At 39.3% G+C, this 13,945-nt stretch overlaps 1 protein-coding gene and 1 non-coding gene across 2 annotated transcripts in view; both read left to right on the top strand.

The window, feature by feature from the left end:
• The window catches only part of MYO3B (myosin IIIB), a 421,280-nt gene that overhangs the window by 318,942 nt on the left and 88,393 nt on the right, over positions 1-13,945 (top strand). Inside the window, 3 exon segments of the mRNA XM_068968451.1 lie at positions 11,718-11,778; positions 12,715-12,734; positions 12,736-12,812. Coding sequence (XP_068824552.1) covers positions 11,718-11,778; positions 12,715-12,734; positions 12,736-12,812 — 158 coding nt within the window.
• Positions 13,098-13,201, top strand: LOC138077260 (U6 spliceosomal RNA). The gene has a single exon (XR_011144721.1). It is a non-coding gene; the product is annotated as a U6 spliceosomal RNA (small nuclear RNA).

Raw genomic sequence — 13,945 nt, 5'->3', positions numbered from 1 at the left:
CTGTCCTTGAGCACCGCTGTGACCTCACTGACTAGTCAGCACCCACCACACACGATCTTGTTTGGACTTTTTCACCTCATTTTTCAACACTTCCTAACTAGTGTTTCTTATGCCCCCTCCTTCATCTGTCTGTGGGTCCCATGACTTCATGCCATGCTCATCCTGCTCTGCGTTTCAGTGCTTCTTGCTTTTCTTTCTGCAACCTGAGCACTGCTTTCAGAACTAAGGGAGGAAAACGAGATTAAATATTATCTTTGAGGGCTGCACTGGTGACAGGAGCATCATCCAACGAATGTGGCTGTTAGACCCGTTTCTCCCTCCAACTCACTTGAACATGTTATATCAGCCCCTGGGCCTCAGGTTCCCCACTTACAATGTGAAAAAAAGTGTAGTTAATGGTCTCTGAAGTTTGCTTTGCCTCTACAAGTCTTTAAAGTGCTAAGCCTGTAACTTAACCCAGAAGTTACCTATGACCCCACCCAAAGAAGAGAGGAAGGTTCCAGAATGAAAGCCATTCCAGATACTTGTCACTGTCATTCTCTATCCTGTGGAGCCTGAAGTGTCCATGTTCAGGGACTTGTCTTGCAGAACTGCAATAAGTATAACACGTTACTGAGTGTGTGTTTGATTTCTAAATTCTAACGATATAGGCATCTCAATTTAACCCTTTTAAAACCATGTTATTTTATAGTTTTATTTTATTCTGCCAGAAAGGACAAGTTAATCCTTTTGCCCTAGTTTTGACAAGACTTTTTATTTATGTTTTGCTGATGAAGAAGCTGAGGTGCTGATTTGCCCAAGTTAGAGTTGCCATATTTGGCAGATAAAGATACAGGATACCCACTGATATTTTCAGTTCAGGTCAGTTCAATCGCTCAGTTGTGTCCTACTCTTTGTGACCCCATGAATCGCAGCACACCAGGCCTCCCTGTCCATCACCAACTCCCGGAGTTCACTCAGACTTACGTCCATCGGGTCAGGGATGCCATCCAGCCATCTCATCCTCTGTCATCCCCTTCTCCTCCTGCCCCCAATCCCTCCCAGCATCAGAGTCTTTTCCAATGAGTCAACTCTTCCCATGAGGTGGCCAGAGTACTGGAGTTTCAGCTTTAGCATCATTCCTTCCAAAGAAATCCCAGGGCTGATCTCCTTCAGAATGGACTGGTTGAATCTCCTTGGAGTCCAAGGGACTCTCAAGAGTCTTCTCCAACACCACAGTTCAAAAGCATGAATTTTTGGGCTCTCAGCTTTCTTCACAATCCAACTCACATCCATACATGACCACAGGAAAAACCATAGCCTTGACTAGACGGACCTTAGTCGGCAAAGTAATGTCTCTGCTTTTGAATATGCTATTTAGGTTGATCATAACTTTTCTTCCAAGGAGTAAGTGTCTTTTAATTTCATGGCTGCAGTCACCATCTGCAGTGATTTTGGAGCCCCAAAAAATAAAGTCTGACACTGTTTCCACTGTTTCCCCATCTATTTCCCATGAAGTGATGGGACCAGATGCCATGATCTTTGTTTTCTGAATGTTGAGCTTTAAGCCAACTTTTTCACTCTCCACTTTCACTTTCATCAAGAGGCTTTATAGTTCCTCTTCACTTTATGCCATAAGGGTGGTGTCATCTGCATATCTGAGGTTATTGATATTTCTCCCGGCAATCTTGATTCCAGCTTGTGCTTCTTGCAGCCCAGCGTTTCTCATGATGTACTCTGCATAGAAGTTAAATAAGCAGGGTGACAATATACAGCCTTGACGTACTCCTTTTCCTATTTGGAACCAGTCTGTTGTTCCACGTCCAGTTCTAACTGTTGCTTCCTGACCTGCATATAGGTTTCTCAAGAGGCAGGTCAGGTATTTTAATTTTATGTAAAAAACAGATTGCTTTTTAACATAAGTATGTCCCATGAAGTATTTGAAAATTTTTATAGTAAAAGAACTATTCATCTTGTACCTGGAATACAAATTTAACTGAGTATCCTATATTTTATATAACAACACTAGCCTAAGTGCTTTGGAACTAATGTATCATGAATATGTGTATATATGTCATGAATATATATATATATATATATATATATATATACACACACACACATCATAAAGTGTGTTGCTAAACTTTTACCAAGTGTTTACATCAGTCCTCCAGCCCCAAGGTACCATAACATATAAAGTTTTTTTACCCATTAGGAGCTTTTTATTGACAACACTTTCAAAGATGTGAATTCTGTTTTATGTACTAGTGTTAGGCACTCAGTCATGTCTGACTATTTGCAACCCCATGGACTGTAGCCCTCCAGACTCCTCCGTCCATGAAATTCTCCAGGCAAGAATACTGGAGTGGGTTGCCATTCCCTTCTTTAGGAGATCTTCCTGACCCAGGGATCAAACCCAGGTCTCCCACACTGCAGGCAGACTCTTTACTGTGTGAACCACCAGGGAAATATATTTATTTAGTAAAATCTTTACTCTTATGTCACCTTCTGTACCCACTTAATCTAAAATTGCAGACCCTGCCTCCACCACTTCTTTTACCCCTTCTTTGCTTTAATTTTCTTCTTTGGCTCTTACTTCTGTTTAACATGCTAACATATTTACTTATTTTTTCATTTATTGTCTACTTTCCCTGCTAGAAATATAGGTTCTTAGGAGCAGAGGCATCTTAGATTTTTCACTTTTGTATCCCCCAAAATAGTAGGAGATAAATTAAAGGGGCTCAATAAATATTTGTGGAATAAATGAGTGATGCCTGAGAGGCTATTCAGGACCTTATATTGTTCAATGTAGTATCTATTGTTCTTACAATCATACAGAATCTCAAAGCTTGCCACCAAATTGGAGCCTTGACTGTGGCATAAATGTTTATAATCTTAATATTAGCCCACAGACATAAGGTGAGTAAAATGTCAGCAGTTCAGGGTTTAAGAGTTATCTCCAGACCTAGTTTAATTTAATCTGCCCCCAGCGTGTTTTGTTTTGAAGAAGGCAATGGCACCCCACCCCAGTACTCTTGCTTGGAAAATCCCATGGGCAGAGGAGCCTGGTAGGCTGCAGTCCATGGGGTCGCTAAGAGTTGGACACAACTGAAGCAACTTAGCAGCAGCAGCAGCAGCAGCGGCATGTTTTTTATAGTTAGATGTTTGTCACCCCAGGTGTCATTTACTAAGATCCCAGATATGATTGAGTGAATATCTGGAATAGTCCAGTAACAAAATGGCACTGCAGGCTGAGAGCACAGGCTCTGTGCTCTGGGTTTGTGTATGCAGATCTAGGTGCCTCCAGGGCAGGCTCCTCAAAAAGCTGAAGCTTCAGCTGTGAAGTGGAGACCCTAGTAGGCTCCGTATTGCTCGTGTAGATGTGGCGATCGAATGGTCAGCTCCTCTGGCTGTGCTGGGGCCCTCAGCCCATGGCACTACAGCCCTTTGGGTCATGCGTTCTTCCTCACTGTGTATCTTAACTCATTCCCAAGCCTGAGGTCAGATTTTCTCACGGTCCCTTGGTTGCTGACAAAGAACTGAAGTCAGCTTTATGTCGAGTGTTGAGTGTCCTTTTTTTTTCCCCAATAAGACAAGAATTTTCAGCAGAATGAAGAAAATCTTCTGCTCTTACATTTGACTTTACACAGTGACAGCTGCCTATAATAAAACAGCAAAGGAGAAAAAAATTATATAAATGAGAATACAAAAGTGACAAATTTGTATGGACTCATGGTTGGGGAAAAGCAATGAGGCAGACAAATATGATCAAATTTAAAGGGCTCAGTGGGATTTGGGAAATTAGCATAAGTACATAAACTAGCAGAGAAGGCAATGGCACGCCACTCCAGTACTCCTGTCTGGAAAATCCCATGGAGGAAGAGCCTGGCAGGCTGCAGTCCATGGGGTCGCGAAGAGTCAGACACGACTGAGCGACTTCCCTTTCACTTTTCACTTTCATGCATTGGAGAAGGAAATGGCAACCCACTCCAGTGTTCTTGCTTGGAGAATCCCAGAGATGGCGGAGCCTGGTGGGCTGCCGTCTCTGGGGTCGCACAGAGTCGGACACAACTGAAGCGACTTAGCAGCAGCAGCACATAAACTAGCAGTGCTAACTGGGAGCAATGGCATCATGAAATATTTGTCAGCCTTTTTGAGCCCTTTTATGAATCTCTCCTTGAGCCATGTTCCAAAATTTAGAATGTGTCCAAGAGCAAACAAATATCCATATACTTAAGCATAATTTGCATATTCAACTTATTGAGTAATGACACTGACTTGGGGTAAGATACAGTGCATGCATTCAAAACAGAAAAGTTACCAAGTAGCAAACCCAATGGAAAAAAAAAATACAAAAGCTGTGATCATTCTTTTTTGTTTTGTTTTTTCCTACTATAGTGGTGACCCTATTTTGTATGACTTCCCTTTTCATCTCTCCTATGTTTTTTGTATTTCCTTCATATCATATATGAAACCCCAGGAATAATGTTTTCCCTCTTCAGAATCAAGAAATGTCAATTAAAATAAAAATGAGTTACTTTTTTTTTAACTTAAGAGGTAAGCAAAGATGAAAACTACTGATAATAGCCAGTGTTGATGATACGACAAACGGGGCCTTTCATACTTTTATAGTTATGAGTGTTAATTTTTGTTACTTTTTAAAGGAGAATTTGATGATACAATTCAAAAGCTTTAAAGCAGAAAATTTGTTCATCATTTAAGCTAATAGCTTTAAATTTATCCTAATCAAAAATTGAGAAAGTTTTTGGATATTAAATTGGATATACTCATAACTATATGGACATATCCTTAATGACCCATTATTTACCAGGTGGTTCTAGTGGTAAGGAATCCATCTGCCAATGCCGGAGACAAAAGAGATGCAGGTTCAATAACTGGGTGGCGAAGATTCCCTGGAGTAGGAAATGGCAACCCACTCCAGTATTCTTGCCTGGGAGGTCCCATGGACAGAGGAGCCTGGTGGGCTACAGTCCATGAGATCACAAAGAGTCAGACATAACTGAGTAACTGAGCACATTTATAATGTCATAAAACTGGAAACAAATATCCAAAAATAAGAGATTACTTACATCACTTGTGATACCAACCAATTATGTAGTATTGTACAGCCATAAATATGACATAGGTGTATACTACATAAATGTTATGTTGTATTCCACTTAAATATATGGGAAGATGCTCATAATACAAAAAGTAAGTTATAATGGCAAATATATCATGAGCCATTATTTTTTAATGTATATTATATACATAGAAAAGCATCTGAAAATATATGAAGCAAGATTATATCTGGGTGTGGATATTCTTCGATTTCTTTATTTTCTTCTCCTTGAATATCTGTATTTTATACAGTACAACAGTGAATATATATTTTTAATCAGAAAGAGGGAACAAAGGAAACATTTTGCCACCAGATCATTTAGTCATTTACTTTGGGGAGAAAGTCAGATATTGCTGCATTTTCATTGATTAGTGATTGGTGAATATTCAGACCACTTGGGAGTTGAGAGCATTTCATCAAATAAAAACCAGAGAAGAAAAGGTAAAACTGATGAGCATAGCAATAGGAACAGCTCTGATATCTCAAAAGCCAAGTGTATTATGGTACTTGCTCTTTGCTTTCTCTCCCTTGATCAAAATTTGATAAAGCTCACCTTCAATAGATGATTTTCAGACATTTTTAATTGGTCAGGATGTAAGTACCAGATAAGTCAGTTGCAGAACCAAGTTTTCAGTATGGTTATGCTCAGTAGACTGTGGAAATACACCAAGGACCTCCAACTCTGCCCCAAGTGGGAGAGGTAGCCAGGGTGGGGATGGGGCAGTAGTGACTCTTCAGAGTAGCCAACACCAGAGCTAAAGGGTAAGGATGCAATGGCCAGGTGGTCAAGGAAGAAGATGCCATTGCAGATAAAAGCACAGAAATATGCATACAGCCCTAGGAGATTTAGCATGTGCTTGGCAAATATTTATTGTGGTGGTGAATAGAAAGCAACACAGCATTCTAGAAATCTTAACTTTCCGGTTTTTGTAATAAACATGCATTAACTTATACAGTTTGGGTGCCTTCCAACTTAATAATTTGTGTTCTTAAAGCATTATCCTCCAATCTTCTGTGCTTTCAAAGCTGTTTAAATAAATGTAAGCAGTAAGAATATGCAATGATACCTAGCTGATATAATTCAGGAAAGAGTTGATACATAGTTGATACAATGTTGGTAGATTCAAATCTGGGTATTGTTTCACATTTATACCCTCAGCCCTTTGAATATTCACATTCCATGTAAGAACTAAACAAGAATTCCTGAGTTGCCATTTGGGTTCAGCCTATGGCCAGCTCATATAGAAGCCTTGTTAGCACTCAGGTTAGCATGGGATCTTTTACAGTGCTCAAAGGGCAGTGTCCTCTTCTCTGATACCATTCCTTAAATGTCTTAATTTACCTTCAGAACTTGAACTTACTGAAACCATTTCTCAAGGTGTTTATGTTTTCTATTATCTTTCATAGTAATAACTTCCAGAAGGAAAATTGTTTGACTTATTTGCCTGAAGTGTGCCTCCCTCAAGATTCATGGGTCTCCCACTGTGTTAAAATATCTTAGTCTGAGCATAACTTTGGCAGGATGGATTGATTGCTGCTTCTTAGAAAAAAGAAATTGACCTCTTCATATTAAAAACTCCATGTACCAAAGATTCTTTTTTTTTCAGAGTTATCAAAGAGGCAAGAACAAATTTGCTTGGTTATGCTGATTAGCCTTTCTCCCAGGGCTACCAAGTAAGACAAGAGTTTCCAGGAGCTATTCCCAAATCTGAAGACAGTAGGAAGCTAAGAAAAATCTACCCACAATGAATAACTGCCATCTTATTCAGAGATTGCAGAAATTAAGGTTGAATAACCTTAATTTCAAAATAAGCTGCTTTAAAATAGAATATGCTTGTAAGTGAATGACTAACTGTCTCATTAGTGAACAACTAGTGGGATTCTCAGTTCTAGAAACCATTCTACATTATAACTGATAAAAGATAAGACACAATCTTGCAAGTTTTATCAAAATTAATAAAAACTGCACAAAGAAATTTAAATGAAATCTAGAAAATGGCAAATCAAAGGGAAGCCAGCGTGTCTCTATTCCTGTCTAGGAAAAAAAGTGACTGAGTCTAACCCTAAAGCTGAAAAAGGCCAGTTAGAAGACCAGCCTGATTGGTCAGATCCTCGAAGAGCACCCTGCTTCCTTTGTTTTCCTTCGAATGTGTAATTTGGTCTGCAGAGTATAACAACGAATTAGTCAGGGGCAAAGTTTGGTCCAGACTATTGTACTCACTGTAAAGTCACACAATAGCATTCTGCTTTTCAAATATGACTGTTTTGAGTTTAGTTAGTACAGCTCAGCTCCCGAAAATACATTACCCCTCAAAGAACTGGCAGATTTAACTTTTGGAGGCTGCAAAGCTGAGACCCAGTTTTGGACCAAGGTGACTTCACCTAGTGCTGCCAGCCCAGCATGACAAAGCCAGCTGGCCTCGTGGATCTTTGCTGCACCACAGAGATGCTGTGGCATTCTCAGTGGCCATGTGCTCGAGAGCCAGCCTCCACCCTGCTTCTCTTCCTGTTGCATTGGGATTGGTTTAAGAAAAGAGAATTAGATTTGAGTTGGTTTGGGGGCTTATTCAAGGGAGAGACCGAGCAGAAGGGTTTTCAATGGTGACAGAGTTTTCATCTCCCCAAGAACCCACAATTCAATGAATTGACTGCAGTAAAGCAGTGGAGTGGCCAAGCCCTTCAGGCAATCTGCTTGAGACTTCAGTCGTGGCTTCTGAGAGGCTACAGGAGCCCTGGAAATATGCAGTGGATCATTTCCAGAGAGACAGCTACCTCCTCTTCACCACCCTTTGATAACCAAATGGACTGCTTCTGTCATTTAGCGTCAGATTCCTAACAGAGGCTGAGAAAAATATGTTATTTCAAAAAATTTCTCCTACAGATTCAAAATAATACCATGCTTTAAAATAAATAATTTGTTATCATCATCTAATACCAATCAAAATTTCCTAGTTGTTTGAAGAATTGTCCTTTATACCTGTTTGTCCAAGTCAGGATCTAATGTAGGACATCACATTATATCAAGTTGTTATGTCCCCTAAATCTCTATTAATATATAAGACTCCCCTTTTTCATGACACTGATTTGTTGGAAGAATGAACCAGTTATCCCATAAAATAAACTCATCTTCTATATTTGCCTGCTTGATTTTTTGCAGCCCTAGTTTTCCCCCTCTATACTGGGTGTTTTAGATAAACTATACATTAGATCTAAAAGCTTTGATTAAAGTTAAGTTTTTAACTAAATGAAAAAGTATAAGTATCCTGGGTGATGTTGAATATTTCATATTGTCTCACATCACAAGACAGTGTTGTGTGGGCACTAGTGTGCTAAGATTGCACTGAATTGAGGTGGTATACATATCCAGTATGCAGTTCCCTTATTCTCCTTATGACCTAAAGAAGGAATCTGTGTGGTGGTGCTTTGGCATCATATTGCACGTCCTATTCACCATCAACCATTTGTCTAACATTTTATCAGCAATTGATAATTTGTGTCTGAATCAGTAACTTCCCTTTGGAGTCTCCTTTTTATGTAGGCAGGTTTTATGCTGCACTATTTACTAGTTATGACATTTAACCAAGTCATTAGCTTGAAAGTGAAAATTGCTTAGTTGTGTCCGACTCTTTGCAACCCCATGGACTATACTCCAGGCCAGGATGCTGGAGTGAGTAGCCTTTCCCTTCTCCACGGGATCTTCCCAACCCCGGGACTGAGGCCAGGTCTCTCGCATTGCAGGTGGATTCTTTACCAGCTGAGCCACCAAGGAGTCATTAGCTTCTTGATCCTTAATTCCCTCACCTGTAAAATGGGTATAAAAATAGAACTAATCCACATGGTTGTTGGAAGTATTAGATGAGATAACCGTGTATCCATGCTTTGACCATGGTCTGGTGGCACATACGCAGGTAATAAGTATTGACTGTGTTTTGGTGATGACAACTTGCAAAGTGTTATCTATTTGCTGCCAGGCTCAAGTCCCTGAGGCAAATGGCAAGATATCTGATAAAATTGCTGCAAAAGAGTTGAGGCAGTTACAGACTTTTGAAGAAAAGTGACTTATACCTTTTTTTTTTTTCTTTTAAGGCAAAAGTTGTTTCAAATAAGGGCTGCTCAGATTAGTGTTTTCTAAGATGTGTTGTAAGAACCAGGCCCTCAACATGCCCCAATGAAGGGAGGCTTCCATTGTCAGGATAATGTCTGGGAAATGCTGCCTGTTCTCTCCTACTGTTGAGGTTTCATTGTGCATATTATTAAGTTAAAGATTCTGGAAATCTTCTTAGGGAAGAAACCTGCTTAACTTTGTTTAATCAAGTATTTTCTAATCTGTTTGCCTTTGGACACTACTCATCCTACCTTTGCCTTTTAAAACCAAGTAACAAATGCAAAAATTACATTGAGATGTGTTAGATCCTCCCAAAGATTTGAATGACAAGGTAGTCAAACTGATGAGCCAATCTTCAGTGTATTGTTGGAAGGTATGTGCACTGACCTTTGGGTCCTGAAAATCCTTGCAAACTAGAGGAGTTAAAAGGTTTCATTCTTTTGTTGGGGCAGGAAAGGCAGAAATTGGAGACCCGGTGGTAATTCAACAGCCAAATTATCTTCCTTAGGTTTTCTCCAGAGCCCACCAGGACTCCTGGAAAACCTGAATCCACCTCTCTATAGGTGTCCCACTGCCACTGGGACCTGCCTAAGCTGACAGGAATGAGTTCCATGGGCCCAAGGGCATGGGGGTATCATTCTTCAGAGGAAGAGCAGAGTATTTGGAATCAGACTAACAGGGGTCAGTGTCTTAGCTAGGCCAGGTATGTGCCATGATCCCTGGGCAGACCTCTTACCCTCTCTGATCTACAGTTTCTTCAGCTGTATAATATAAGCAATTAAAGCACTTAGCTCAAATGGTTGTGAAATCCTTATTAGATATATAAACACATTTTTAAAATATGAAAACTATATAAATGCTAGTTAATTTAATTTTAATGTAAAGGGTATTCTTCATGGTCCATATTTTGGGAGTCCACTAGTCATCCTTTTATTTATTCCACTTGTGAAATATTTATTGAGCACTTATAGCATACTACATACAGGGTTAAGTGCTGATACAGAGTACATAATAAAGCAGACTGTGTCTCTACCTTCTTGGAATCTAACATTCCATAGTGGGAGACATTTGACAAACAAGTATATACACAAATAAATATACCAGCATACTCTCCTCTCCACAGATATTGATGTGATATTTTTAGATGGGTATATTGCTTATAACCTGGAGTAGGAAATGGCCACCTACTCCTGTATTCTTGCCTGAAAAATTCCATGAGCAGAGAAGCCTGGCAGGCTACAGTCCATATGGTGGCAGAGTCGGATATGACTGAGCTCTTACGTGCATTGCTTATAATCTATATATAGATGCATTTTGAAGGTGATACTAATGAACCATTCACAGAAATTCAGAAAATGAAATGCTCAGCTTAAATAAACAGTAAGATTTTTAATATAGAACTAGGAGAGTCCTTAGGAATAGTTTATTTCAATCCCCTCATTTTATAGATGAGGAAAACTAGAACCCAGAATACCATAGAAATTTACCCAATCGAATGTGTGTAAATATACATGCATGCCTGTGTGTATGTGTAAGAGAGACAGAGACACCCAGAGAGAGAGGATGGATTTTGAAGCAGGACTTAGATATCCAATCTTCCCTATGCCTAGTCAGTGCTTTCCATACTCCTGGCTTCCATCTGAAAGGAATTCTAAGAGCCTGTTTTAGCAGTGAGTGAGCTATAATCATCACACTCTTAAACATTTTTTTAAAAATAATTTCTACTGTTTTTTGGCTGTAATGTGCAGCATACGGGACCTTCATCCCCCAGTTAGGAATCTAACCTAGGCCCCCTGCCATGGAAGTGCAGAGTCTCAACCACTGGACTGCCAAGGAAGTCCCTCATCACACTTGTAAACCATGTGTTCCAATTTCTGGGTTTTTTATACAAGTTGATTTTTCCAAACTTTGCTCCATGAAACATTAGTATTTAAATAGATGTTAATGATCACTTTTTAAATTTCTTGCTCAGAGTAGTTTAGGGAACTGAATTCTGCCCCCGCCACACACACACCCCATTTTAGAAATCCTTAAATGTGTATTGTGATTGTGAAACATCATTCTGCAGTAAGGAAACCTCTTAACCCACACACATCTTAGCATTCCCCAAACTTATTTGACTAGAGGATCTATTTTGAATTATTTAACAATGTGATTAAGGTGCTGGATTGGAAGTTCAGGCTTAGCATCATGGTTGGCTACTTGGTAATGCTTGTGAACACCTGGTAGTAAAGTAGATTAGATCACACAGCTTTAAACAGAGCAGTTTCTTGGATCTTAGGATCTCAGGCTGACTGTGGGTGTATGAGCAGCACCTGATAGGATACATTTCCTTAAGTTGACTATGTCCTTCTAACCAAGGATTGGAATGGAAAACAACAGATGCTTAATGAGAGTTTGTTCTGATCCATCTTTGGAGGAAAGCAATCTCTGTAAGTTTTGTTTTTTTTTTAATTTTTCAAGCCTTCTAAAATATTATTATAATAATAATTATTATATTTTTATTTTTAGGCATTCACAAGCCCAGAGTTCTTCCAAAGGATGTGATGTCTTCACAGGACACTCAAATAAGGTAGCTGGACATCCTTGACTCTGAAGTAACTGTCTATCCTTATTACAGACTCATCCAAGTCTGTGGTCATGGTGCCCGTCTGTGGCTGCTTGGTCAAGCAAGCCATCCAGACATGAACTGTTAGTGATATTTTGAAGGCTTTGAGACAAAAGCCCAGCTTGCTTAAGAATTTTGGTTCAGCAGAGAGGCAGGGAGGTACCGCGAAGAGAGAATCAAAAGCCTGGAAATTTGCTGCTGAGAATAAATGCTAGCTGATCCCTGAGGTGGTTTGTCTGTGCACTCCACTCTCTACAGATGTTAGAGCCTCTTTTTGAGTAAGGACCTGAGGTTCTTTGGTAGCACTTTGATATCCTGCTCGAATTCAATATGTGAAATGGAGGCGTCTCTCTGTGACTTGGAGCCCACAGCAGGCTTTGAAGTCTGATCCAATTTTTGCTGCCTACTATTTGATGTTGAAAGGATGAAATGAAGAAAATGTACAGTTTTTGCCAGTAACTCTGCTGAGCATATGTAAGATTAAAAAAACAAAATCCTTTGGATGATGTACTTAGAAATGTTAAGTAGATTAATACCTTCCTATTGGTTTTCTTTTTTCTTTCTCAGGGATAAAAATTAAGTATAGGAGAAAATCAGCACAAGCTGTTTTTTATACGGACTATAATTAATTTACAAGGGGGTTAGGTTGGCTTGTTCAGAGGAAGAAATAAATGGATGAGGCAAAGGTGTTGAGACTTTGCAGCTAATTGCCCCCAAGGAGAGGACCTCCACTCAATTCTACTGTAAGGCATGAGCAACTCACCACATGACCCCAATATACTTAAATCTTTCCCTAGTACGATTGAAGTTCAGGGTCTCTTAGTTAAATGGAAGCCAAGCTCTTAAGGCTGACTCATCAGAGGATAAAAATAATTATTATTTTACTGGGTCTTTCTGAAGCACTCAGTTTCTGGGACTGATTCTGTCTTTTCAGATATGCCATGCTGCTCCAGATTGCCCAGGACTGAGTCCTTCGAGGGGAGCCCCTGCAAAATCTGGTAAGAAGGACATTTTGAATTGCAAGCTATTTCTACTATGTGCATGCTTGTGTACTTTTTAATGAGTTGTTTAGACAGGCTGTGTAGAAGACAGTACTCTGATACTAGTATGGGCTAACGTTAGGAGAAAATTCAGATATGGAAAGCCTTAAAGACTGGAAACAAAACTTTCATTAAAAGTAACAGTTTACTTTTTCTGAAGGAAAAAAAAATGAATATCAAAGATCATACTTTTCCCTTTACTTGTAAGAAGCCTAAATTAAGAAACTCCTTTAAAACTTTCTTGTGCTCACTTCAACAGCACGTATACTAAGTTTGGAAAGGTACAGAGATTAGCATGGCCCCTGCACAAGGATGGTATGCAAATCTGCAAAGCATTCCATATTAAAAAACAACACCACCCCCAGGGAAGAGAGAGAACTGACCAGCTTTCAGTGAGGCAAATAGTTCAGAGTCAAAATCCAGGGCTTGGTAAAGAATACGGATTTAGAGAGTAGTTCTGCCCTTTTGGCAACATGGTTATTCTTTTCGCAAGAATACAGACATCTTGCCACACTCATGGAAAATGGTATTTTTTGCCCCCTTTCTAAATTCTTGCTACAGAATATGGTAAAAGTCGGTTTGGGGTATTATGAGTAGCTATAATCAATACTTCTGAAAGATAAACTAGAAGCAAGATCATAAGAAATATTTATGAACCGGAAAACACTAAACACATTTTGGATCATTCCCAAGGAAGAAATCTTTTCAACTTAAAATACTAAGAAGCTACAGTACGTTTACTGTTGGTCTCATGTATTTTTCTGCAATATATAGTTTCTTAGATTTCTCAAAGTTTCTTAGTCTGTTTTTCAGTGACAAAATGGTAAAATATGAAGTAGAAAATGTGTGATATACGTGTTAGGACCTTCAGTCCATATGAAATTTAGCTCTTCAAGAGAGATGAGAGAGAATTAGTGTATTATAGCAGAGCGTTTTAAATGAACATGCAGGAAATGATAAATCTGTCCAATGGACTAATTTCCTCACAGCCAGGTCATATTCAGGAATAAGGCCACAGTGAGGTTAGGGTAAGAGTGGTGCAAAAGTGAAAATTGAGGGAAAAGAGCATGTGGTGGAGTGGAATCTATTAT

Source organism: Capricornis sumatraensis, chromosome 3 (assembly GCF_032405125.1).
Source record: "Capricornis sumatraensis isolate serow.1 chromosome 3, serow.2, whole genome shotgun sequence".
NCBI lineage: Eukaryota > Metazoa > Chordata > Mammalia > Artiodactyla > Bovidae > Capricornis > Capricornis sumatraensis.
The sequence above is the reverse complement of the archived record's forward strand: the minus strand, read 5'-3'. Positions and strand labels throughout refer to the sequence as shown.